Consider the following 24,927-nt stretch of genomic DNA (forward strand, 5'->3'; position numbering starts at 1 on the left):
CGCAGGCAGCAGCATCCTCCAGCTGTCGCCAGTATTAAAGCATCAGCTGATCCCGCAGCACTGGTTTAGAGCAAGCTAGACGGGGGGACGGGATGGGGCGGGGGGGTAGAAAAGGGGAGACATACAGTAAAGGAAGGGGGGAGACAGGCAGGGACCCCGCTGGGGCTCCCTTGTCCCTGGGTGGTGCCCACTGTGCCCCAAAATGATCCAGTGGTTGCAGGCACGGGGACTACAGCTCTGGCAGGACCTGGCAGGAGTTAGAGCTCAGCTCAGTCCCCACTATGGGGGAAAATTCTCCCAAACCTCCCCATGTCCCGGCTCAGAGCCACCAAAACACGGGGCACCCCCCCAAGAGCACTTGCCCTCTCCAGCGGAGCCGGGTGCCAGCAGTGCCCGTGCCCAGGCACTGCCCTTCTGCCTTCCCCAGGGACAGATGCCTGGCTCGGGGACAGGGCCACCCAAATGGGCTGGGTGTTGGGCGTCTGCCACCCAGGCTGGTACTGCAGCCACTTGCAACAGCATCCTTGTGGCTGCTGGGCTTGGAGAGGCTGTTTCCAGAGAGGTTTTGACTTGCCTAAAAACCTCCTGTCTGTGCTCAGCCATGAGCTGCCTGATGCAGGAGCTCCACACACCATCCCTGATCCCTGAGACAGCCTGGCCACCTTCTGCCCAGGTGCTGTGGGTGCCTTTGGGGCACCTCGGGGGTGGAAAAGGTACCAAAAAAAAAAAAAAAAAAAAAAAAAAAAAAAAAGAAAAGGAAAATTGCATCTAGGGCTACGTTTTAATCCCTGTAAAGCAGCACCCACTGTCTCTGCAGGAGGGCTCAGCCAAATATCTGAGGCTGCTGCAGTGCCAGGGCTCAGGGCAGGGGGGATGCAGGATCTGGCCTGTCCTGGGGACCTGCTGCCATGTCCTGCCCACCTCTGCCTCATTCTCACAGCACTGCCCACTCTCTTGCCCAAAGAGAGATTGAAGGGTTGGCAACAGGTCCTCAACACCTCAAATCCTTCTCCCAGCTCAACAAAAGGGCCAGTCTTGGGTTTAAAGTTGAAGGAGGCAGTGGCTGCATTTAACCCTTTCTGCTGCCTTCATGATCCGTGTGATGGAACCTGTGGGACCAGTTTTCCAGGGATCTGGTCCTTTGGGGCTGGCACAGAAGCACTGAGCTGTTTCCATGCCTTTATTATTCCTCCAGCAGCTCAGGGTCTTCATTTATCTCTCCCAGGACTGGCTGCTCCATGGACTGGATCCCTCAGAGGGTCTTGGCTCACAAATATTCCCAGCAGAGCTTCCAGTTGGATTGAGGGGAGCACAGCAACCCCATACTGGGACAATACCAGCTCCACCATCACATCCATGGCTCCCCAGCATTCCCACATTTAATCCCCATCACAGCCCAATCCCCACAGAGACAGAGACAACCCCAAGTCTGGTCCACCACTGGGCACAGCTGGAAAGTGTCTGGAAGTGGGGACAAGCAGTGGAGGGCAAGGATTGGTGGTGACACTTTCATGCCAGGCCCCCCAGCCACATTTCCTCTCCATTGGGTCCAGTGGCTTGCAGTGAGCAACAGCCCTGAGAGCCCAGCTGCAATTTTGCAGATTTCCTGGCAAAGTCCTTCAATGTCTTAAAAAACAAAACCCCCAAGATTTTTTTTTTCTGGGAGAAGGCAGTGAGTTTCCAAATCCAACCTGCTGCTGGGTCTGGGTCACCAGACACATGATGCAGCTTGTGGGAGCTGTTCTGCATCATCAAAATAATTTATTTGTGCATTTAAACACCTAATGTCCTTTCTATATTAAAAAATATTAAATAAATAAAAAGAAGAATTTTTTAAAAAGTGCCCTGATGGCTACAAAGGTCCAGGTTGAAACAGGAGCACCACTGGCACCCCAGGATGAAGCCCACAACCCCAGGAAATGCAGCTGCACTTTTCTCTTCCCCAGCTCCTTAGTGCCACTCTCTCAGGGGATGCTGTGCCCTCTTTGCCCAGCTTTTAGGGTTGGGTGGGGACAACAGAAGCACCAAGTGCCTTTCCCCACCTTCATCCTCCCCCTTCCCACTGCTGTGGTGGTGGCCCAGTGTGCAGCCCTCGGTGTCCCAGCTGGTCCCTTAACCACGGCACAGTCCCAGCAAGAGGGAGCTTAGCCAGCTTCTCCATCGCCTCGTTACCTTTGCCTGGCATCTCCTCTTGCAGGAGGCTCTGCAAGCAGGTTGATAAATGCAAGGCATGGTGCTCTGACAGCTCCTGATGTGCAGCCACCTCCTGCAGGGAAGAGCTCGCTGGCAGCCAGGCTGAGGGAGCAAGGAGAATGGGGAAGGCTCACGTTGGGATCCTGATGTTTGTCCAGGTTTGCACTGGCCCACCCAGGCCAACACCTGGCAGAGAAGTGCCCTGAGCTCCATGCAGACTCCTCAGAGCCCACTGCAACCCCACTGGCATCTCACATCCTAAACTGGGCTAAAGCCCCACATCCTGCCCCAGCCCCCTCCATTCTGGCTCCCCAGAACTCCAGCCTTGCAGAGCTCCTGGGAACCCCCACCTCCAGCATAAACCCACAACCCAGACCCTGCTCAAAGCACCAGCCCCAGCCAGGAGAGCAGCACTCCAAGACTTTGGGATCTCCAGCTCTGTGAGGCAAACCCCAGCATCAGCTTCTTGTGCCTGGGAGAAAATCCGTGTCAGGTTTCTGACCCGTGTGCATCCTAAACCAGCACTGGGGAAGGAGAGGACTTGCATCTGTGCACTGCCAGCACAGAGCTAGAGCTGTCCCTGGGCAGGTAGGGTGGCATCTGGGTGACACAGCCCTCTTGGGCTGTCCCCACAGGCATCTGCACCCCGCTAAGGCAGCTGACAGCAGATGCCCACAGGTCCCTCTGCCAGAGCTGTGTCGTGCAGGTGACACCTGTGACAAATGGGATTTGGCCATGGACCTACACCCATTCCCTGCCCTGCTTTCATCCTGGCACTGCATCCATCTCAGTCCTTCCTGTTGGCTGCCAACCTCTCCTTCCCAAGAAGTCTGGTCAAAAATTAAGGTCTGAGCTCAGGTGCTCCTATTCCTGTCCCTGTCCTGTTGGGTCTCACTTAAGATGGAAATATAGGTGTAGATCATCTTCCTCCATGCTGTGCCACCTTGAGCTGCCAGGGCCACCCCTCCTTCCCCAACTCCCCTGTCTGCTCCATCCCCCAGAGAATTCAGGCTTCAGTGCTTAAACAACCACACAGATCTGGCCGGTATCTTGGATCCCAGCAGCCATAAAAGCAACCAAAGCAGAGAGTGGAGCAAGGAGAAAGGTGGGACAGGAGTCATGGGGATGGTGCTGTGCATGGTGCATGCCTGGCACGGATCTGGTGCAGCTCCAACCTGGCACAGCTCCGCTGCCACCATGTCCTTCCCTCTGAGTAATTAATGGAGCAAAAATAAACAGGGATGGTTTTATCCCTGCAGGGTTAATTCCTCCCCCTGGGGTGGCATGTGCCTGCAGGGCTGCCCCAGAGGTTGGGAATGAGGCAGACAAAACTGCTGGAAATGGAAATTTCCCAGGAAGGAAGGAAATCACTTTTTTTCTGGGCCATAACCAGCCATCACCAGCCAACAACTTCATTTGCCGCTGTCGTATCCCTAAATAACTCCTGGAAACAGCTGCCTGGAGTTTGCATCTCCTACACTGAGAAATGAGCTCATGCAGTCCCAAAGTCATTCATCCCGAGCAGAGGGAAAACATCTGGATTTGCAGCACCACTATCTGACCCTTCAGCCATGAGCAAGACCTTGGCAAGTGCAGAACCCTGGCAAGGCTGGATCTGTAAGGCTGGGCATGGAAACCATGAGGCTGTGGTGGGTCTGGAGTCAAGGACGAGCTTGGGGTCCTCTGAAGTAGGGATGAATTTATCTTTTAAGTGAAGCGGGGCTGGTACCCCGCTCCAGTGACCCCAGAGCTCGCTCTGCCAACGCGTTCTCCATCCCTGCCCAGGGCTGGGGATGGATCTGGAGGGGAGGAGCACGAGAGGGATGTGCCCGGGACAGCAAGAAGCGAGGGTGGGTTACGGGGCTGTGCTCAGCCAAGGCGCTGAGGTCAGCACTCTCTGGAGCCATCTGTTCCCGGCCGGCCCGGCACAGACCCGCCCGGCTCTGCCGCAGCTCGGGGATCCCTGCGGCGAGGGGCGGCCGCCGCCTCTGCGCCACGCCGGCTCCGGGGCTGCAAAATTCGCTATTAGCCACGCTGGGGAAAAGCTTTTCAACCATTTTTTTCTGGCCGTGTGAGCTGGCTTATAAACAGCAACACAGTCCTCAGTGCCAGGAGAGAAATCTAACTTAAGCTGGTTTTCTCCTTATTCCCGAGCACGGGAAACCTCCTGCTTTGTGGGCTCTAAATGCTAGTTGGAAAAGGCCAACTCCAGCAGGCAGTCAACTAGAAAAGCCAGTGAGAGATCTGCACTTGTCTCTGGGAGTGATTGGAAAATGAAGCATCAACAGGAGCTTCTGTCAGACCTGCTACGCCAAGGCAGCCCACGAGCCTGAAGAGCTTTCCTGGACAGTCTTCAGACAGGGAAACTGAGGCACGGCAGTGCAAAGCTACAGGAGGAAGTTGCAAAGACCCAAATGCAACCGTGCCATCAGCCCAGAGTGTGACAGGCCGGGCCCCACAGCCAGCCTGGCTGCCTGGCAGAGAAGCACCCAGGAGCCAGCAAGGGAAGCGTGGAGCAGGGAGCCGTGTCCAGCCACCCTCCAGGCTCACCACATGCTGACCTCCAGCAGCTTTGTGCAGCCTCATTAAAGCTAAGCTGAGCCATAATTCATCCAAGCGGGGCAAGCCACATGCAGAGCTGGCAGCGACGACTTTCAGCGTTTCAGGCCTCCTTCCAACAGCAGACGGGTGTTACTCACAGCATCCAGCTCCTCACTTGTGTCAGAAAACGGCCTTGGAGCTGCTGCTGTGGCAGCTCAGGGAGCAGAGGGCAAGGGGGATGGATGCCCAGGGGGATGGATGCCCTGCCAGGCTGCCCTGCCAGGCTGCCCAGGGGGATGGATGCCCTGCCAGGCTGCCCAGGGGGATGGATGCCCAGGGGGATGGATGCCCTGCCAGGCTGCCCAGGGGGATGGATGCCCAGGGGGATGGATGCCCTGCCAGGCTGCCCTGCCAGGCTGCCCAGGGGGATGGATGCCCTGCCAGGCTGCCCAGGGGGATGGCTGCCCTGCAAGGCTGCCCAGGGGGATGGATGCCCAGGGGGATGGATGCCCTGCCAGGCTGCCCAGGGGGATGGATGCCCAGGGGGATGGATGCCCTGCCAGGCTGCCCTGCCAGGCTGCCCTCTTGCAGCTCCGTGGCAGGGACACACCTGGGGCCAGCACAAGGTTGTCCATGCCTAAAAGCAGACCTGGGATGCGAGCGGGAGCCTGCAGGGGTGCCCCAGGAGGGCTGGGACCCCCGGCCCGAGGCTGCCGGGTCACCCCATACCCCGCCCGGCCCCTCCGCTCCGGTGCGGGCTCCCAGCGCCACCTAACGCCGCGGCGGCCGGGACCGCGACCCTCCCGGCGCTGGGAGCATCCCGAGGAGGATGGAGGGCAGCGACAGCGATGGGGAGGCAGAAGAAACCTGGACACGGGGCTGGGGTGTGTACGTAGCAGAGGAAAGGGAGCTGGAAGCGTTGAATAAGAATTCACATTATTGCAACCATCCTCCCTCTGCGCAGGAGGCTTAGTCCCATGTCCCTGCCCTTCACTGACCTTCATCATCCCATGGTTTTCCCACAGACCAGCATTCACCCCAGGGCCTTGGCCAAGCTCAGGGTTGAGCAAAGTCACCGAGCTCAGCAAGGACAGACACTCCCATTAATCTGTTATCACAGCCCAAAAACTACCCTGAAGCATCCTCAGTTTGGGAACAGCCACGTGCCAGGCTCAGCGTGAGCAGAGTGGCCTTTTCCACGGCTACAAAAGCATCCTGGCATCAACATTCAAGGCGATGTGGAAGAAAATCCTGGGGAGGATCCATCTCCTCTCTCCCCAAAACCTTGAGATGCGATGCAGCCACAACAACCCCTTTGCTGTCACATTCCTGGCTGGGCTGCCAGCCTGAGCTGCTGCTCCTCCTGGTAGGTGCAGCTCCCTCCCCCTCCCCAAAGCTCTGATTCTCCTCAGAACCCAGCACTGATGTAATCTGCTTGAGAGTTCAGCATTAGGACTCCATCCGCCATGAGACGTAAGGAGAGCCACATCACACCAACAGCTGTTCCACAAAAGCTTTATTGCTCGTTTGAGTACGAGTTCCCATTATCACATTTCCTGAGTTTCTTAATGAGCTTTCAAATGAGATTTAAATAGAAAAGTATGGCAGAGAAAAAGGGAAAAATAGGGAGAAGACAGAGATCTCCCTTCCTTGAGTTGAGACAGAGATGAGGTGAGACAACAGTGCCCTGTGGACAAGTCCTCTGCTGTGAGAGAGGGCTGGGCTGAGGTGGAGGTTGCCCTAGCTTGATCTCTCCTCTGCTTCCATCACAGGGCCACTGCCACTATCACCATTTCCAGAGGCCTGGGAGGAGGGGTTGCAATCCTGCAGGGAACACGGGGGGGTTGGGGACAGCCAGGGAAGGGGCCCCACTGACGCTGCCCCTGCGCCACGGATAAAGAGGAGATTACAGCTCACGGCTTGTAATCTGGCTTAAAACCTGACACCGTCACCATAGGCAATCTGGGCTAAGAGAAGCATTTAATAAGCTTCAAAACACACAGACCAAAAAAAAATAACCCCCCCAGTGAAAGGAGAGAAAGAGCTCAAGGCACTGCTTGCACCAGTCAGCACTGGCAGGTATCAATGGACACAGGATCCCTCATGATCCTGATCAAGGCAATTACATGCTTGTTATCCCAATGTACCCCGTAAAACCGACTGTGGGAAGCAGAAGGCAAATTAATGCCCTTTTCTGCTTGTGCAGAGCTCCCAAGTGGAGAGCAGCCAGAGCTGCCTTGTCTCGGGACGTTGCAGGAGCTGCAGCACTTTGGGGGCTGCTCTGAGGTTAAGGCAGTGGCAGACAAAGAACCCAGAATCAAGATGCAGGTCCATTTTGGCTTCCCTGGAAGGGTTTATTTAAAAAAAAAAATCATTATTAAAATATGCCTGCTCTGGCATGAATGACAAGGCAACAAACCCATTTGGCTTGTGGCTTAAAGGGGAGGCAGCAAGACACAGGGCAGGGCAACTTCTCCATGTGACTCGCTGTGAGAGCGTGGCTGGCCAGACCCCCAGGTGCACACACACCTCTGTTCCCCTGCACTGCATGGTTCATTAATGCTTCAAAGACAGACAAGAATCACTCCCAGGAATGGTAGCTGGCTGCAGGGATGTGGGGCCAGCGTCTTGAGACTTTGGGAACCCAGAGTTCAGTGTTACCAGAGGGGCCCCAGTGTCACACACCCCTCCAGAGGCACCACCAGCCCCAGACACCAGCCCTGTGCTCCCAGGCTCTGCTCATGACCCAGTGGTGTTGCCCCAGGGTGGAGCACTGGAGCAGTGCCACGTTCCCACGCTGCTGCCTCAGTGACCGATGATCTGCAGCATCTCTGCAGGATCCACGATCTTCTCCCGAGGTTTGCCAGCAGCTTTGCCTCTTGCCACTTCAGCAGCATCAATCTTCTCCCAGTCCGAAAAGGAAACAGGACGGACCCCTGGGGTGGTGATGGTGAGAGACAGGAGAGAGAACTTAACCAGGTAAGAACAAGCTCAGCCTCACATCCCCATTGGCAGCAAAGCTGCCCTTTCCCAACGTGGTGTCAGAGCTCAGCCTCACAAAGGAGAAATAATTCCTAACGCCAGAAGGAGAGGGGTGGCAGGTTCCAGTCGGCTCGGATCAGTCAGACCTTTGTGAGCCCTAACAACAGCCAGCACAAACCACCTCAGGGGACAAAATGCTTCCAGTTCACTGTTAAACCTCACACAGTTTAAGAGGCAAAACACACACACACACTTTAATTGAATGTCTTTAAACACAGCTACAGCAAATTACTCTCCTGGGCATTTTAATCTTTCCCCTAACTTGCTTGGAAGGATTACTAGGAAAACCACTCAAGAGCAATAGCTCACTGTCTCGGCAGCTGACACTGACATTTTACCCAAGGTCTGTGCTGCTTTTATTGGCCCTTCCCAGAAAGTGGTCATTAACCTTAGCAATGACACAGATATTTGAGAGAATTCAAGCCCTGTTCTCCCTGGCCCTTGGAACATCAAAACAGCAGAAAAATCCATTCCCATGGTTCAGACTCAGCTCCCTCACAGATCCAGGAGTTTGGCTGCATTGAACCCTCCTGCTGGCTGCTCCTGAGCCTCGCACTCACCTCGGCTGTGCAGGATGCTCTCCACCAGCCCAAAACCTTCTCTGGAGGGGGAGACATCCAGCACACCCCCCTGGAGATCCTCCAGCACAGACTGGGCAGTGTCAAAGCTGTCGTTCATGGTGGTGATGATCACGCCTGTGGGTCCTCTCTTCACCCACCCGCTGCAGTACAGACCTGCAGGGGCACACAGAGCAGCCAGGCTTGGGTCAGCACGTGGCCTTGGACCCCTCTGGCTGCAAGTCCTTGCCCTCTTCCCCACCTTGGTGATGTGAACAGACTATTAAACAGTGCTGTGGCAGGAGTTTGTGTACCTACAGACCAGCACTAAGCAGCTGCATGGGCTGTGTCCCCTCAGTAACAAGATGCAGTAAAACCCCTTTGCTAAAGCAGACAACCCTACAAAGAGATGGAGACTGGCCAGCTCTTAACCCTGAGAGAGGCAGCTCATTTCCTCAGTTTCCACTCTCCAAGGTGTGCAATATCCACGCCCTTGGTGAGTGAACTTCCCAGCCCAAAGCCCCATTGCTCAGCACATCCCTGCAAATCCCTGTGGCCACAGACCTGGGACACCCTCCACTCTGCCCGAGCTGTTGGGGATGACCCCGCGCTGGCTGTCGAAGGGCACAGCCGGGTCCAGCGGCAGGCTCCGGTAGCCAATGCTGCTGAGCACGAGCCCACACTCCAGCTCCTCCACATCTCCAGTGGGAATGGCTTTGGCAGAGTCACCTGAGCCCTGAGAGAGGGAGGAAAAGGCTGCTGACCACCACAGTCACCACCACAGAGCAACAGCCCCCTCCAGTCCCCTTCTGCATCTTTGACCCCTGGGTGTTTGCTAAAGGCCATTCTGCAGTGGCAGCAGGGAAGGAGCTGCCTTTGGAAAAAACTCTCAGTGGTACCAGGAGCTCTTGTGGTACCAGATTCCCTGAGAGCCTGCCAGAGGCCACTCCAGCCATTCAGGGAACACAGAGCTATGTTTGGGGAGCAGATTCCCAAGGGATGGATGTGTCCTGCTCCATCCCAGCCTCCCAGGGCCACCAGCCCCCCGGTACCTCCAGGCGGGTCAGGGCCATGCGGACGCCCCTCGGCCTCCTCCCGTCAGCACTGGGCAGCACTTCCTGGGGGCTGCGCTGGAACCTCAGCCCCCACTCCCGGGGGGCTGCTGCCCCTGCTGCTGCTGCCTGCATCTCTGCTGGCTTCTCCAGGGCTGTTTTGATCATCAGCTCAGTCAGTCGCTTCCTGGGCCTGGGAGCATCTAGGGAAAGAGAGAAATCTTCACTACAGGAATCAGCAAAAGCCCCTTGAGACACAGCACTGGGCCAAGGCCATGTCAGGGCAGTGTCAGTATGTGAGTCTGTCATGTCGGCGGGAGCCTGACACCTTTGAGATGACAAACTGCAAGTCAAAGTGACCAGGGGACCTCCTGAGGCTTGAGGCCAGTGGGACACACAAATCAAAGTCTGTAATTTCCTGTCTTGCTGGTGCTTGGAGGCAGCAGCCCATGGAGAAGAGCATGTCTCTGGACACCCTTGAACTCAGTGTTTTCTTTTTACATCTAAAGGAAGCTCTTAAATCAACAGCCTTGGAATCTCCCCTGCAAGGTTCCCTCAGCCCTCCTGAGCCTCCAGCCCTCATCACTCAGAGTGTAAGCACTAAGTGGCTGCACAAACAGAGATACACAATCTTCCTTTGTCTTGGTGCCTCCTGGCACTCTGAGGACGTGGCACACCATGGTAACTGAGCCTTCATGAGCCAGGCATTAAGTACAGGACACGAGTTTCTCTGATGTACACTCTGGACACCTGCACATCACTCCTGGAGAGTCCCTGTCTGGAGAGGCATGGCATATTTCCCTCACCTTTGACAGCACTTTCCAGGCCTGTGAAGTCAGCAGGGTCCAGGACAGCTCTGGTACCAGGCAGGTTTATCATCTCCCGCAGCTCCTGGGAATTGTGGGCAGGAAAATGTTACCTCCAGCAGAGAGAGGACAGCCCCACACCCCTAGGAGCCAGGAAGGAGGATGCCTGGGATCCACACCCACCCCCAAACCACCTCTCCCCACCAGGCACAGGCAGTTTGGGGCTCAACTCTGGGAAACAGCAGCACCTCCAGCCTCACCTTGATGGTGAAAGCTACTTGGAGAGGTCCCCTCCTCCCAACCAGCCAGACACGCTTCACCTTGCTGCAGGCAAGAGCTGCCAGGGAGCTGTCAGTGATGTCTGTCTTCTGCAAAACAGAGACGGCAGAGTGGGACGAGGGCAGATCTGGAGGGAGCTGGGGGGAAGGCACAGCCTCTGAAGGTGAAAAATCAGCAGAAAAAGCTGGCTGTGCATGCAGAGAGCCCAGGCGAGGACGGGAAACAAGTCATCTCCCTTTGCACAGAGCTATTTGCACAGCTGGTCCCTCATCACTGAATGTTCTTTCCGAGGCCATAATGCACCAGAGGTAACGAGCCAGCACCCCGTGACTGCCTCGGGGGACCCACCAGCAGGTTCACCTTGGGGCTAACAGAGAAAGCCTTCCAGTGAGCTCCATTCTCAGGTGCCTGCAGATGCTGCTGGGGAGCTTCAGCTCAGGATATACAGGCTCTGGATGAAACCTGCTGCAAATCACAACTCAGATCACCACCTGCCCATCCCAGGCAGCTCCAGTACAAGCACAAGCATGGCCAGGCCTCACCCTGGCGTTGGTACCTCACAGAAATCCTGTGCTCTGTTTCAATCATGTGTGCTTATCTAGACTGCAGGATCTTTTCCAGAGAAAACACAGCTGGTGAGACACAAGGTAACCAGGATTGACCATTCCAGACCAATATTCCTATCAGGGAACTACCTGCCTGCCCTGGCACTCACACCAGTGCCATGTCCTTTGCAGCACTGCTCCCAGTTGACTTAAGTCACTGGTTGGCTGTGTCTCCAAGTTTGAGGGCTTTTAAAATCTAATTTCGATATTAATACAGTAAGTTGCTGCACAGCTGTAACAAACCTTGTGGCATTTCTCCCAGAGGGAAAGCCTTTGCTGCCAACATCTGGGGCAGCAGCTGTATGGAGCAGTTGGTGCACACTAGCTCCCAGCTTTCTACAGGGACAAAGTCCACCAGTCTGCCCAGTGCCACCAGCTGAAACCAGGCTGCTGCCCTAAGCACCAGTAGAAAAATATAAACCTCAACAGAAGCTTCTGGTTTGGTGGCAGAGGAGAGAAAGTGCCTCCTCTTTTGCTTCTCATAGGGATGATGCTCAATTCCCTACTTTTTGGATGCCAGCAGAGAACTCCAGAGGCCTCTGCAGCATCACCCAAGTCATGGCCACAGCCATGGATCACTCCCTGCAAATCCATGGGTGCACCAGACAGGCAGCAGCCTTCCCTAGGGAAAGATCCTGAAGACAGAGGGGTTTGAGGTTTTGTCTGAATGGGTGGGAGCCAGCAGGGAGGGAATTTAGGGCCTGGGCTGCCCTCATGGGGCAGAGCACCCATCACTCACCCTGAGGAGCTGCAGTGGGGACAGCAGGATGCGGGCAATGTCCAGTGCCACATTGCCATGACCCAGAATCAGTGCTGTCTCACAGCTCAGGTCAGGCTTTAGCTGTGGGGAGAGACCAGGCTGTGACTGAATCCATATGGCCTCCACAATGTCCAGCCCTTTAGACCCGCTCCTACCACCCAAACTCCCTTCCACCCTGCTTTGCCCCAAAAAGAGGTGATGCAGATTGGGAAACTCCACACCAGCCTCCTCCCCAGGCAGACACAGCTGCTCCAGGCACCCCAGATGATCCCTGTTCCCACCTTTCCTGTTCTCCTGGAAGCAGGAGCTGTTTTGGCCAAAAGGACTCCTCAGGAAGCAGAGCATCACCCCTACAGGTTCCCATCTGGCCCTGCCAAAAGTGTGCTGCCAACTTGCAGAGCCAGCTAATCCACTCTCACTGATGTGCAAATTGTTCACGTTTCTACCATCTAAGAAGGACTTAACATGGCTCCTGTTAATCTTTTCCAATTGCAGGCCTTTCAGGACTTAACCTTTCAGGAGCTGAATGCCTGCCTTGGGATGGAAAGAAGGAGTGGAGGAAGGGCAGGGAAGCACAGGGCTGTACTCACATCCTGGTTCTCGGGCAGCCCGTTGTACCAGCCCACGAAGGCTCGGGCTGAGTAAACACCAGGGAGGTTCTCCCCTGGGATCCCCAGGACCCGGTTGTCTTCAGCACCATAACTCTGAGGAGGAAGCAGACACAGTCAGAGATGTCACTGTGTGCAGGGTTGGACACCAAAACACAAATCTCCCCTTCCAGCTGCTGCCAGGGTCACTGCATGGCTGCGAGATCCCCTCCCAAAGGCTGAGATACTCAGTGGAAGGGCTAAACACAGCCCAAGCAAGGGGCTTCATCCACCTCATCATCCTTAGCTCCAGAGCCAAATTCAACGTCCTTGGTCCAAGGCAGAGCATGACAAGCTGAGGACTGAGCAGCAAGGACAAATCCATGGCAGGCTAAAATAAGCATTGACCAGCACAGGGGGAGGTTTCAGAGACCTGCACTTGATGTCAAGCTACAGAAAACACCCTCTGCAAGAGCTTTGGACAAGCCTGGGAGCATCTGAGCTGTCCCAAGGCTGGAAAGAGTTTCCCATGGTAACAAGGCAGAAATACCTCACCTAAACACTCTTCCTAACACCCCAGTGGAGAATAACCCAGGAGACCTTCCCCAGGACTGCTGGGACACGCAGGTTGGGGTACCCACCAGCACCACGGCGTGGTACGCCTGCTGCAGCTCCGGCACCGTCACGTCCCTCCCCACGGTGACGTTCCCGTAGTAGGCGCAGCGCTCCGAGTGCGCCGTCTGCGTGAAGCTGTGGATCACATTCTGCAGAGACCACAGAGTTACACCCACAGCCAGCCCCGGGCCTGCTGCCCACAGGAGATCCCTGTGATCCCCTCCAGCCTTGAGACGCTTCAGCGCCTCATCCTCCGAGACTCTTATCTGTGGGTCTCAGATTCAAAGAAAGAAACTGAGTTTCTAGCCAGGCAAAAGCCTGGGAAAGAATGTAAATAATTCTTTATCTCTCTTGTTGTTCACATTGTTTATAGTTAAGTTCTATCACTGTGTGTCAAGCACTCTGCACCAATGCTGTGGGCTGTTTTCACTTCAGAACCAATGGATTTAATCCTTGTGAAGCTCTGTATAAAAGAGCGGTGTATTTTGAATAAATGGGAGTTTAACTCTCACAGCCTTCTGAATCAGAGTTCTCTTCATTCCCATCCTGCCTCAACAGTGACACTTATCTACCAACAGCCAGAGATAACTCACAGGGAGATAAGCACAGCTGTGACTCGGTACTCTCCTCACCACCCTTTGTGAAAGGAAAATTCATATTTTGCACCCACCTGGGGTTGACAGGACCTTCCCAAGTACATTCAGCCCCTCAGAACAAACCCCACTTCAGGGGAAAACTCCTCCCCAAAAGTGAAGTTCGCAGCCCACCTGGCCCCCTCTGCTGGCATCTCATCTCAACCCTTCCTGAAAGGCACCTCCTCATGAGGATGCAGGGCAGGATGGCATCCAGACCTTTTTCTTCTGACCATCAGGGCTACACAGCAGAACCACCACTCCCACCCCTGCAGCCCCAGATGCCCTGCAGACAGCTACCTGCATACAGCTGGGGCAGTGTCTGCAGTATGTCCATTCCTCCCCTCCCACACAAAAAGGATCCAGGCATTTTGGTCTTTGGATCTCCAGGGACTAGAGGAAACCACTGCATCATACTGCTGTGTCTGGATCTCCTGTCTCCTACACTTCCAACCACCTCCATTCCAGCTTAGATACAGCAGATACTCCTGGGAACAACTCACTGCCAGGCAAAGGAAAATGGTTGGGAAATCCTTGGGTTAACTTTTCCTTGTCCAGGAGAGCACCTACAGCTCAACTGCACGGCCCCCATGAGGACATCTGTGTGTTCCCAGGATGGGAACTGCTTGAGGGGCAAACGGCAGCAGCAATGAGCAGCCCAGGGACACAGAAACCCATCTGTGCTCCTTGGCCTTGCTCTGGGCCAGGCTGACCAGCGCTGGAAGCAGCACTTCCCATCACAAGCCCCTGGTTCTGGCCTGCTGTCCTGAGCTCTTGTGCCAGGTGTCCCATGCCACCCGCCCGTGGCTGTAGCATGGACCAGAAGGAGATCTGGACCTCTCTGGCCTGACAGCTCCATGTCACAGAGAGCCTGGGCACCAGGGAGGACAGTGACCACCTCACTGCACCCACCACTGTCACCACACTCAACCAGAACCGGCAAGGGCAGAGAGCCAGCACCAACCTTCACCTCAGGGTGGTCTGGGGCCACTCCAAAACGGACAAGCCCGAAGGGAACAGGCAGCTTCTCATAGATGTCCACCAGGGCTCCACCATGGTGCTGCAGGAGAAGAAAGTCACAGCTGGGATTAGGACAGAAAGGTCACAGGAGCCTAGCAACACTCCTCTGCAGCTGGGGGAAACGCAGGGCAGGAGGATGGGCTGCAGCAAGCCAGGAATGGCCTCTTCCAGACTTTTCCATGAGCAGGATGATGCTGCACCTGTTACTGCCAGCACAGTGACCCCAGCCACCACTGAGTCCATCTCGTGGGGCTTCACCTCCCTAGCCAGACCTGAGCTCCTTTTCCACACTAACCTGGTGGGCATCCAGTACCTGGGGGGCTGATCACGGAGCCCCCATGCCAGCTGGGAAGCAGCCAGTACAGCACCCTGGGTGCTGGGGGACCTGCCAGACATCTGCCAGTCCCCAGCAGAGATGCCCATGCCCTGAGATGGCCTGGGCTCAGTCACCTCAGGGTCAGAGCCTTAGACAGATGCTTGGTTGCAAGGCTTTTGTTATCTTGTATTTTGAATCAGCCTCTTCCCGAGATTAAGCAGCCCTGAAATTCATCCCTGAGGCTTAGTAACAGCTATTTTCCAACACATTTCAGAGACAACACAGCATGGTTTAATGATGGGGTTAAGCTGCTGTATCTCTGCAGGGTGCCATTAGCCCAGTTCTGTGTTCAGGTCACATTTCCCAACAGACCTGACTGCCCAGAGCACTGAAATTTGCGGACACAAGGTAAAGCATCACCCATATGCCTTAATTCTGCTGGGGAAGGAGGAGGGAGGAGAGCAGGTCCCACGGATCCACTTTTAAACACACAACTTATGTCATTCCTGCTGGGTGACAACAGCTTTGAGCGAGGCAGATTCCTCCTGATTATCTGATTCTAGAAGAATCACTTGGGATGAACTCACAGCAACCAACCCGAGTCCTGAACGGATGACCCAGGCATAGGGCAGGGATGAAACCAGCGGTACTGACCCAAACCAAAGCAGCCCAGAAGAACCTTGTGGATTCTGGGCAGCCCCAAGCAGCCCCCCAACAACTCCTGGCTGAAGCAGGGCCAGGAGCCACTACACCACCCCAGCACCCGCCGAGAGCCAGGCGGGGCAGAGCTGCCTCCCTGGGCGGTACCTTGAGGATGTGCTGAGCCGTGTAGAAGCCGGCGGGGCCGCTGCCCACCACGCAGACCCGAGGCGGCGGGGCGGGCGAGGACCGCCACCGAGCCGCGGGCAGGGCGGGGAGCCACGGGGGCTGCCCGCGGCCGGCACCGGCACCGGCACCGGCACCGACCCTCCCCGCAGCCCGGCACGCTCCCAGCGCGGCCCGGGGCCCCGCGCCGGCCATGGCGGGCACGGCCGGGCCCGGAGCGCACCGGGGCGCCCGGAGCTCAGCGGCCGGGCCGGGCCGGGCGTCACGGCCGCCCCACAGCCGCGGAACCGAGAGCCCCGAGCCGCGCACCGGGGCCCGGGGGGGCGGAGCGCGGGACGGCGGGGCCCTGCAGCCCCTCGGGCCCGCAGCCGCCGCTGCCCCGGTTATCCCGCTCCTGCCCCGGTTACCCCGCTCCTCGGGCCCGCAGCCCCGGCTTGTCCCGCTTATCCCGCTCCTGCCCTGCTCCTCGGTCCCGCAGCGCTGTCCCGCCTGTCCCGCTCCTACCCCGCTCCTCGGGCTCGCCCCTGCCCGCTTCTCCCGCTCCTGCCCCGTCCACGGGCCCGGAGCCCCCGCTTGTCCCGCTTCTGCCCCGCTTATCCCGCTCCTGGGGCCCGCAGCCCCGGCCCGGCTGTCCCTGTCCCGCTTCTCCCGTTCCTGTCCCGCTCCTCGGACCCGGAGCCCTGGGTGCCTCTGCCCTGCTTCTCCCGCTCCTGTCCCGCTTATCCCGCTCCTGACCCGCTTCTCCCGCTCCTGTCCCGCTTCTCCCGCTCCTGTCCCGCTTATCCCGCTCCTGTCCCTGTCCCTGCCCCGTCTGTCCCGCTCCTGCCCCGCTTCCCGGGCCCGCAGCCCTGGATGCCTCTGCCCTGCTTGTCCCGCTCCTGCCCCGCTTCTCCCGGGCCGGGTTCCGCTGCAGCCGCCAGGCCCCGCCCCTCCTCCTCGCCGACCAATCGAGAGGCGGCACCGAGCCCTGCTTAGCATAACCCCGCCCCCTCGCGGCCGGCGGGCCCCGCCCCCGCCCCGCCAGCCAATGGCAGCTCGCCGTTTCCGCGGCGGCTGACCGGAAGCGGGGGGTGGCCATAGATCGGAGGGGGCGGAAGTGACGCCCGCCGGCCGCTCGCGCCGCCGCTCTCTGTGGCGGGGCGGCCGCGGCATCATTAACGCGGGTGTTGCTAATTGCCTGAGCCCTTTGTCGCCCAAAAAGCGACCAGCTGCCGGGGTCTACCGGGAAAAGCCAACCTCAGGCTGATTTTAACCGTGCGCTGCACAATACCCTGCTCTTGCCAGGAGAGAACCCCAGCGTCCTTCGATAAAGAGTAAAACATTAATGCCGGAGAGAGTGGATAAATTATGCTGACAGAACTCCTGCCCCAGCGTCCCCATGGTCTTTGCGTTATTTCCTCCTTCATCCCCATCACTCAGCGCGTTTCAAATGCTGCTGCTCTCGCCTCCCATGCAGCAGCACCACATCCCATCTTGGTTCAGCCCCTGCACAACACACCAGACAAAAAAATCATCTCAGCAGGCCCAGCAGACATTTAAAAGTTGGTCAGATGCCAGAGCACGCAGGCAAAGTGCTTGACGGGGCTTTTTAAATGCAATTAAGACCATGAGGAGTTTACAGCCAGGAGCTGGTTGTTAATATGGTTCATAAAATTCACACACTTTCTCTCCTGGTCTTAGAAATGAGTTAATGGCTTTCTGCAAAGGCACGCTGAAAATGGCAGCTGGCTCTGTGCCTCCTGCACCCGCTCCTTCAGGGGGTTTGTGGCAAGGACCAGGAATTCCGACAGCTCCAAATCCCATCCTCAGCTCAGCACGGCACTCACTGAGCCCCTGCCCAGAGAGGCAAGGCTGAAGGATATTTGGAAATATCACCACAGAGGTCATCCACAAAAGCAGCTGGTTTAAATTTGGAGGGTTCCAAGCACACGAGTCAGAATCCTCCTTTTTTTTCCCCACAATTCTCCATTTCTCCCATTAACTTCTGTATCCACCAGTTCTGGCAGGGAATAAGCCATCTATTTCCCAAATCACAGGCTGTCTCCCACTGGCTGAAGGACCTGCAAACACTTGACTTCAGAGGTCATTGCTTTGAACAACATCCATAAAATCCAGCTGGGAAAAGAGCTGTTGCTCCGACCAATGCCTGGGAACACTTTGGGGCTGATCTCTTTGCAGCAGGAGAGGGCAAAAGAGCATTTTGTGCCCCCAGATAGGAACATGTGGGGTTAAGATTACCCTGCCTGAACCAAAAACACCTCTAATGGTCCCTCATCCACTTCCTGGAGCAGGGAATGCCAATAATTTTTTACATTTATCTTATCTCTGATGCTCAATTGAGAAATGAATGGTGGGGAGGGGGCTCTGGGGAGGGTCTCAGAGCCCCCAGAGCATTTAGGCCATACCCCTCCAACTGCTCCCCTGCCTACACACCCAGCCCAAGCCCTGCTCAAAGGATGGGAATTTGCCCTTTAGGTGTTTCATAACGTCCTGGATCGATGCCCCACATGGGCCTGGACAGAGGTGGCAATGCCACCAGATCAGTGTATCAGCAGCCCCTGGGCCCCAGCCCGGGATAAATCAATAATTCAACATTTCTGATGCCAAAGGGGTCACACTGGATGCATCCAGGGCCACTCTTCCTTGTCCTGAGTGTGGATCATCTACACAGGGATACCACAGGCATCCCAGCTCCAGCCTCACACCACAGGGACACTTCTCCAGTGCATCTGAGGATGCTCCTGGGCTTGGTGGAGGAAAAGAAGAGTAAAACAGCACGGATTGCCTGCTGTGACAATCATCCTGCCATGGGCCAGGACCAGGGCAGAGCATCCCTGGGACACATTTGCCTGTGAAACCTTATAAATCCACACTGTGGCTCTGCAGGGGTCCAGCCTGGATGGGGGGACAGCTCAAATCAAAGAGCAAAACCTGAGGCTGAAAGCAAAGCCACACTGCTCCCCGTTTGGCCTTTTCTGCTGCCAGCTCCCCACCGTGACACTGGGGTGGGCTTTGTTGTTGGTCTTGCAGGTGTGGGACAGCAGAGCAGCCTGGTAAAGACACACACAGCTTCCCACGGGTGGCTTGAACCAGCCACGTGAGCATCCCAGCCCCTGGCAGCAGCACAGGGGGCAGAGCTCACCCTCCTTAAACAGGGAAAGCCTCCCAGGCCCTGGACACCGCCTGTCTCTGGCAGATGATTCCCTAGAGAAATTCCTGCCATAGCAATGCCCAGGTCTGCAGCCACCTCTGGCACCCCAGCACAGACACTCCCCATGGGGTGAGGGTCTTTCCCCCACTCCTACCCTGGGCACAGAGGATACCAGTAAGAATTCCTCCAGAAAAAACAACAACAACAACAACAATTATAAAGGAAATCCACCCCAAAGTGTTAAGGCTGAGCTTGCCAAATCTTTGTTCCTAGAAGGGACTGGTTTAGCCCAAAGTCAGGCAAAGCACAAGCAGCAGTGACACCGCCCCCTCCCCACACCCACCCCTCCCTGAGACCCCGACCCAAGAGCTGCAGCTCCATCCTGCAGATCCTGGTGCTTCTCATTCTGGATGTCCTGGATGCAGTGTCATATCCCTCACGGGTGGGGTGGTTTCCTGTCCCTAGGTGTGGAAGCAGAGTGGATAAAACTAAGCCCTGGCTGGGAATAACAGTGGGGGAACGCCGATTTTTCTGTCCCTGGTGTTGCACCACCCGGCTCTCCCCCTGCAATGGCTCTGTGCACCGTTTTCTAGCCAAAAGCAAGAGTTCAGGGAGGGATGTTTCCCACACCATGACTTCATGGAGGTGCTGGTCCTGCTAAAACCATCCCTCTGACTGTCCCTGTGGGAAGCAGCCCCGTGGTCCTCACTGGATGCCCACCAGCTCTGTTATGGGGGGAGCATGGACCATCAGCTCCTCGTATCTCTGGAGGAAGAGCCAGAGCCTGGAGCTGTAGGTGTCCTCATTGTAGGGCAGCTTCTTCTGCTTCAGGTACTGGGAGACGACAGGTTTGATCTGCAAAGGTAAAGGTAATGTCACTGCAGTGCAGAATGCCCTGGTGCTTGTACAAGATGCCTGAAACATGCCCAGAAAACCCACCCCACATGCCCAAAGCTGGGCTGGAGCAGGCAGGTGGTGTCTTTGCTGTGAATATTAAGAGGAAGGTGGTTTCCAATTGCAGCATCACAGGGAGTTCACCCTGGCAAAACGCCTTTGGAGGGCTCCAAATTAGGAGAGATGCCCTAATGAGGCTTCTAATGAGAGCCAGTCACGAATGCTCATCGCTCACACCCATCGTGCTCACACAGCCAGCTGGGTGATGGGACTGGGAGGTTGCCACAGGCTGAATTATCTCCTTCCCTGCAACACCTCTTTGAGGGAGGTAGGTCCTGGCAGCCCCTGAGCTCAAGCAAAGGACACTGAAAAGGAGGGCACAGCACTGAGTGGCGATCCTGTGCTGAAGGGTGGAGTACAGACCTGCCTTGGGATCCCCTCCAGCTGGGCAGTGCTCAGAGCCCACGTCTTGAGCACAGCCTGCACCGCAGAGCAGCAAGTGAGGGCATGACCAGAGCAATAGGCTTGCCTGGACGCTGTCTGAACCCAAAACTGGACTGTGCAATGCTGGGGATATATCCCAATGGAAAAACTGGGAGGATCCTGGACTTGGAAGGCTGCTGCAGGCTGGAATTGGGACCGGGAGAAAGAGCAGGGAGAAGAAACCCAGGAGAAACTGGAATGGGATGGCAGGAGATGGGTTAGGTACTGTTGCAAAGCAGTGAGAGGTTTCCAACATGAGGAGGAGCAGCACAGATGGGTCTGGCAGGGGGAAGGTGGATTTCTCATCCCCATGTCACCTCCCAGTCACCCTGTGGAGTCACCTCACCTTCAGGCACATGTTGTCAGAGAGGCTGGGGAAGAGGTGGTGCTCCACGTGGCAGCTGATGAGTGAGTGGCCAAAGGACCAGTCCAGGAGGGGGTTGCGGGGCAGGTTGAGGACACCCAGGCTCATGAGGTGGATCCGCTTGGGTTTGCGGTCGGCCGCGAACATGGGGAGGCCAATGTGCTGCAGGAGAGGCAGGGTGGGCACCCTGGGGCATTTGTCACCCCCCAGTCTCTTCCCAGCAGAGCCCATGGCAGCTCTGCCTGTGTATGGGCACAAAGAGCATATTTTGGGGTCTCTCTGTCAGCCCAAGAGCTGGGTTTGTCCCTCAAGTCACCCCATTCTGTGTTTGTCCACGGAGCCACCAAGGAACTCCCAGGCTGTGTTCCCCCAGCACATCCACGCTTAGAGCCAGCAGCCTCTCCCCACCCCAGGGCCTGTAACACCACCTGAAACACATCAGCCCCCAATCCTGCCAGCCACTGCAGAGGACATCATCCTCACACCCTTTGCACTCGTCTGCCCTGACATTTCCCAAGGGCCACCACTACCAGCCTGATCCTCCTGGTGACAACATCAGCACAAGGGAGGTGACAACTGAACCCACGTGCCTTAAGGTGACACAAGCTCCAGCTAGCAGCATCAGGGCACTGGGTGGTGGCTTGCCTGTCTTCAGCACTTTTGGGATAACTTGAAGCTTCAGGTCTTTACCTGGAATATGTTGACGTGGATGTAGGGATGGGCCAGGAGGGAGCGGGTGACCAGCATGCAGAGCAGGGCGGACCACAGCGACTGGAAGCCCGAGACGTGGAGCAGGAGCCAGTAATGGCAGTAAAACCCCAGAAACATACAGCAGAGGGTCCGCAGAGCTGCCTTCCACTCCACGTTCCTCAATAAATCTGCACAAGGAAGAGGAGGCAGCACATGGCAGAGGTGTTGATGTTTCCCTCCCACCACTGCTGCTCCAGCAGTCAGGCTGCCCAGCGTGCCAATAGCCCCACAGCCCAGCCCAGCCCATGAACTCACTTTCCCCATCCTCCAGGTTGGCCCAAACCCTATAAAACTGCTGGGGTGTGGGTCTGAGAGACTCCTCAGAGCAGCTGATCCAGCTGTGCAGCATCACTCAGGAGATTTGGATGCACCTTCGTTTCTTACAATTGACCAAGCCATTGTTCGTGCATTTGGCATTGCCCAGAGCTGGGTCATGCAGCCTGGAGAGCTTTGCTTCCCCAGCCTCTTACTGCTTTCTGGGCTCTTCTCCCTGATTGTTTTCTGCACCATTATTTCCCTGGAGCACCACCTTTCCTACCCAAGCTCTTTGTGTCTGGCCCCCTCTGCCCCCAAACCACCCCGTACACGACCACCAAATGCCTTGTGTGGTGCTCTGATCAACCTGAGACCCACGTGTGAGACTGACCCCTTTATGGCCACAGATCTGAGTTAAAGGAGAATGGATTTGGGGTGCTGCAGGATCATGATGGCTTTTGCCAGAGATTTCAACACCCAGCACAGGAAAAGGTGAAGTGTTTTCTCAGCATCAGCAGAAAGTAGGTGGAGAAGATGTGGTCCCCAGGGCAAGTGCAGCATCTCCTGCGCTTCCTGCAGTGTCCCACCAGAGACTGATGTAGTTAATGTGATGCCTCCAAACAAAGCAGGACCCGTGGGTGGGGTGAGACTGGGCAGTCACAAGCTCCCTGCACCCAGCACCCTGTCCCAAGGCACCTGGGACACCTACCAAGTGCAACCAGAGGGGTTAGGATGGGCACTGCGAGAGGAGCGATGAACATGTACACGTAGCGGTTCAGGAAAGGAAGTTTCCAGGTGCTGGAGTCCCCCAGGCCAATGACATTGGTGTAGCCGTGGTGGATCTTCACATGGTTGTAGGTGGCCTGCTCGACTGTGAAAGCTGAGCAGAGCTGGGAGGGAAAAGAGAGAAATTGTGGTGCCAGGGTTGGGCACTGTCTGGCTTGGGCTTGTGTGGGAAGAACCTGGGGAAACCTGCATTTTATGCTCTGAAACCATAATGAAGCACCCCACAGCCCCAAACCAGTCTGGAAATGGACTTTTAGGAGTTAATCACTAGAAACCTTTCCCACCATTCCAAACATTCCCCACCACCACAAGGGGCTGATGGGGTGTTGTTGGGGGCTGCCCCACTCACCTCAATGAAGAAGACAGCCCACACTTTGCCCCAGGACTTGGACTCAGTCAAGGCATTGTGGCTGGCCAGGTGGCTGCCCTTGACAGTCAGGGTGTGATGCACCACGCCAAGGGTGAGGACACCCGCCAGGAAAGGGATGGCCTGGGCCGACCGCAGGCACAGGAACCCTGTGGAGAAACCAGCCAGGCTGGAGCTGGGCCATGCACATGTCCTGCAGCCCTCTGAGCCAGGCTGGAGGTGTTGCTACACCCAAACACGCCAGCCACTGCCCTAAACCTGTTCTTCAGCCATATTACAGGTATTTAAACCGTGCAAGTCAGAGTTTGCCTCCTCGTCATCCTCGTGACTGGACCAGCCACACTCACCCTTGTGCTGAAGATCTGGCCACTTCCAGCCTCGATGGCAACAAGTGCTGCAGGTGCCTGATCCCACCCCACAGTTCTGGGATGTGGGATTCCACTGGTGTCATAACTCTGCCAGGATTTCAGCATCTCCAGGAATTCAACAGCAAGAGAAGTTCCCAGCTCTCCAGCCATGCCACCAGAGACCCATGCTCAACTGTTTTCCCTTGCACCCACCACAGCCAGGGCCATTGCCACCAAAACCACCATGTCCCATGGTGGGACACGTCACCCACTGCCCTGCCCTGTGTACATCTGCCTGGGCACCATCCCCTCAGGTACCCCAGATACCACTGTCCCCTCAGCCCAGGCTGTACCCCAGGTGTCACTGTCACCTGCTGTGGGGTCAGGGCGCACCAAGTCACGGGGTGAAGGTGTTAACTGTGGCTTTATTACAACCTCAGCAGGTGCCAACAGGCTCCCAGCACAAAGCAGGAGGCAGTGGGACCCCTGGGGACCCCCCGGCCGTGGTTTGAGGGGCTGAGCCAGGTTACCTGCTGGGAGCAGCAGGAAGCTGCAGGCAAGGATGCTGATGTCCACGCCGTGCCGCTCCCACCAGCTGCTGCTCTTCACCACCTTCTGCACCAGCTCCGAAAGCTCGGTCATCAGGGCTTCCTCGGGCTGCCATGCTCGCTGTGAGGCTCCCCCGGGGGTCACGGACCCGTCACCCAGTGCTGGCCCCGGCTCCCAGCGCTCTGCCATCACGTCTGTCCCGCTGCCACCAGGTGCTGTGGTGCTCCGGAGCGAGGGGTCCCGCATCCCCCTGAGCCGGGGGATAGCGCTGACCTCAGCGTTGAGCTGCCGTCCCCTCGGCCTCAGCGGGTCCCCATCCTCCAGCGGCATCTCCCCGCTGAGGGTGTCACCCCCAGAGCATCACCCCAGCGCCCCGAGCCGCCGCGGACGGGCTCGCCGCCTCCCGCCGCCGCCGAAGGACACGGGAAGGGCAGGGATGGAAAAAAACAAACAATCCAAGGAGGACGCAGCGGGCGGAGAGGGCCGGAGAGCCGCCCAGCCTCCAGCGCGGGGATGCGGCGCAGCCCCGGTCCCGGCGGCCGCGGCTCGGGGCGCGCCGCGCTGCAGCCGCGGCTCGGAGGAGGAGCGGAGGAGCGCTGGGAGGAGGCGAATGCAGATGAACCGTGGCAAAAATCCGCTCCCGTGGCCCGGTTAGGGCAGCAGCCGTGGGGAGGATGCTCGGCGGGGCCGGAGGGGAGAAGGGACGGCAGCGGAGGACGGAAGGAGCGGAAAAAAAGACGGAGAGAGGCGATGGAAATGTTGGAGGCGAAGGAGCCAAGTGCCAGGAACAGCGCTGAGAAACCCAAGCGGAGCGCTGAGGACGGGGATAGGGTTTCACTTTTGCCAGGGAGAGGGAGCAAACCTTGCCTGTCCCACGTGGGAGCTGTTTTGGGGAGAAAATCGCCCTTTTCCAGAGGCGGGAGCAGGCTGCAGGAAGGAGTGTGCCCAAACTGCTGCTGCCGCGGAGCCTCCCACATCCCCGCTCTGCCGGGGGCAGGGACCAGCTCACCCCAAACCTGTCCCTCGCAGCTCTGACCCCCGCCGGGTCTCTCTTCTGAACCGATTCTGTATGAATTTCCCCCATTTTCCATCACTGCCTCCTGACTCATCGCCCAGACACTGGCATCCAAAGGTTTTGGGGATGTCCCTGC

At 57.0% G+C, this 24,927-nt stretch overlaps 2 protein-coding genes across 4 annotated transcripts; both read right to left on the reverse strand.

The window, feature by feature from the left end:
* Positions 1-6,235: 6,235 nt before the first annotated feature.
* FDXR (ferredoxin reductase) lies at positions 6,236-17,947 on the reverse strand. Of its 3 annotated transcripts, XM_085556841.1 has the most exons (12): positions 17,906-17,947; positions 15,813-15,932; positions 14,634-14,729; positions 13,064-13,186; positions 12,426-12,539; positions 11,815-11,916; positions 10,452-10,559; positions 10,192-10,276; positions 9,386-9,588; positions 8,898-9,069; positions 8,337-8,510; positions 7,058-7,670 (listed from the first exon to the last, which is right to left on the reverse strand). In XM_085556841.1, the coding sequence occupies exons 1-12, from the start codon at positions 17,930-17,932 to the stop codon at positions 7,540-7,542; spliced, it is 1,455 nt and encodes a 484-aa protein (XP_085412967.1). In that variant the 5' UTR covers positions 17,933-17,947; the 3' UTR covers positions 7,058-7,539. The 3 variants fall into 3 exon arrangements, with proteins under 3 accessions (XP_021411216.3, XP_085412966.1, XP_085412967.1); XM_021555541.3 differs by lacking the exon at positions 17,906-17,947 and having other exon boundaries at positions 6,236-7,670; positions 15,813-16,771; XM_085556840.1 differs by lacking the exons at positions 11,815-11,916; positions 17,906-17,947 and having other exon boundaries at positions 6,236-7,670; positions 15,813-16,772.
* Positions 17,948-19,219: 1,272 nt separating this feature from the next.
* FADS6 (fatty acid desaturase 6) lies at positions 19,220-24,762 on the reverse strand. The gene is made up of 6 exons (XM_021554669.4): positions 23,758-24,762; positions 22,863-23,029; positions 22,437-22,617; positions 21,413-21,600; positions 20,705-20,884; positions 19,220-19,836 (listed from the first exon to the last, which is right to left on the reverse strand). The coding sequence occupies exons 1-6, from the start codon at positions 24,104-24,106 to the stop codon at positions 19,687-19,689; spliced, it is 1,215 nt and encodes a 404-aa protein (XP_021410344.3). The 5' UTR covers positions 24,107-24,762; the 3' UTR covers positions 19,220-19,686.
* Positions 24,763-24,927: the final 165 nt, after the last annotated feature.

Source organism: Lonchura striata, chromosome 18 (assembly GCF_050655825.1).
Source record: "Lonchura striata isolate lonStrDom1 chromosome 18, ASM5065582v1, whole genome shotgun sequence".
NCBI classification, from domain to species: Eukaryota; Metazoa; Chordata; class Aves; order Passeriformes; family Estrildidae; genus Lonchura; species Lonchura striata.

Excerpts from the sequence above, each read along its gene's own strand:
- FDXR (XM_021555541.3), bottom strand. The coding sequence starts at position 16,025 with ATGGCCGGCGCGGGGCCCCGGGCCGCGCTGGGAGCGTGCCGGGCTGCG. Across the intron at positions 10,560-11,814 it reads CCCCACTGCAGCTCCTCAGG|AAGACAGACATCACTGACAG; the intron begins GTGAGTGATGGG and ends TCTGTTTTGCAG. Across the intron at positions 10,277-10,451 it reads AAGTAGCTTTCACCATCAAG|GAGCTGCGGGAGATGATAAA; the intron begins GTGAGGCTGGAG and ends CACAATTCCCAG.
- FADS6 (XM_021554669.4), bottom strand. The coding sequence starts at position 24,106 with ATGCCGCTGGAGGATGGGGACCCGCTGAGGCCGAGGGGACGGCAGCTC. Across the intron at positions 22,618-22,862 it reads GGGCTGTCTTCTTCATTGAG|CTCTGCTCAGCTTTCACAGT; the intron begins GTGAGTGGGGCA and ends TTTCCCTCCCAG. Across the intron at positions 20,885-21,412 it reads TCCACGTCAACATATTCCAG|CACATTGGCCTCCCCATGTT; the intron begins GTAAAGACCTGA and ends CCTCTCCTGCAG.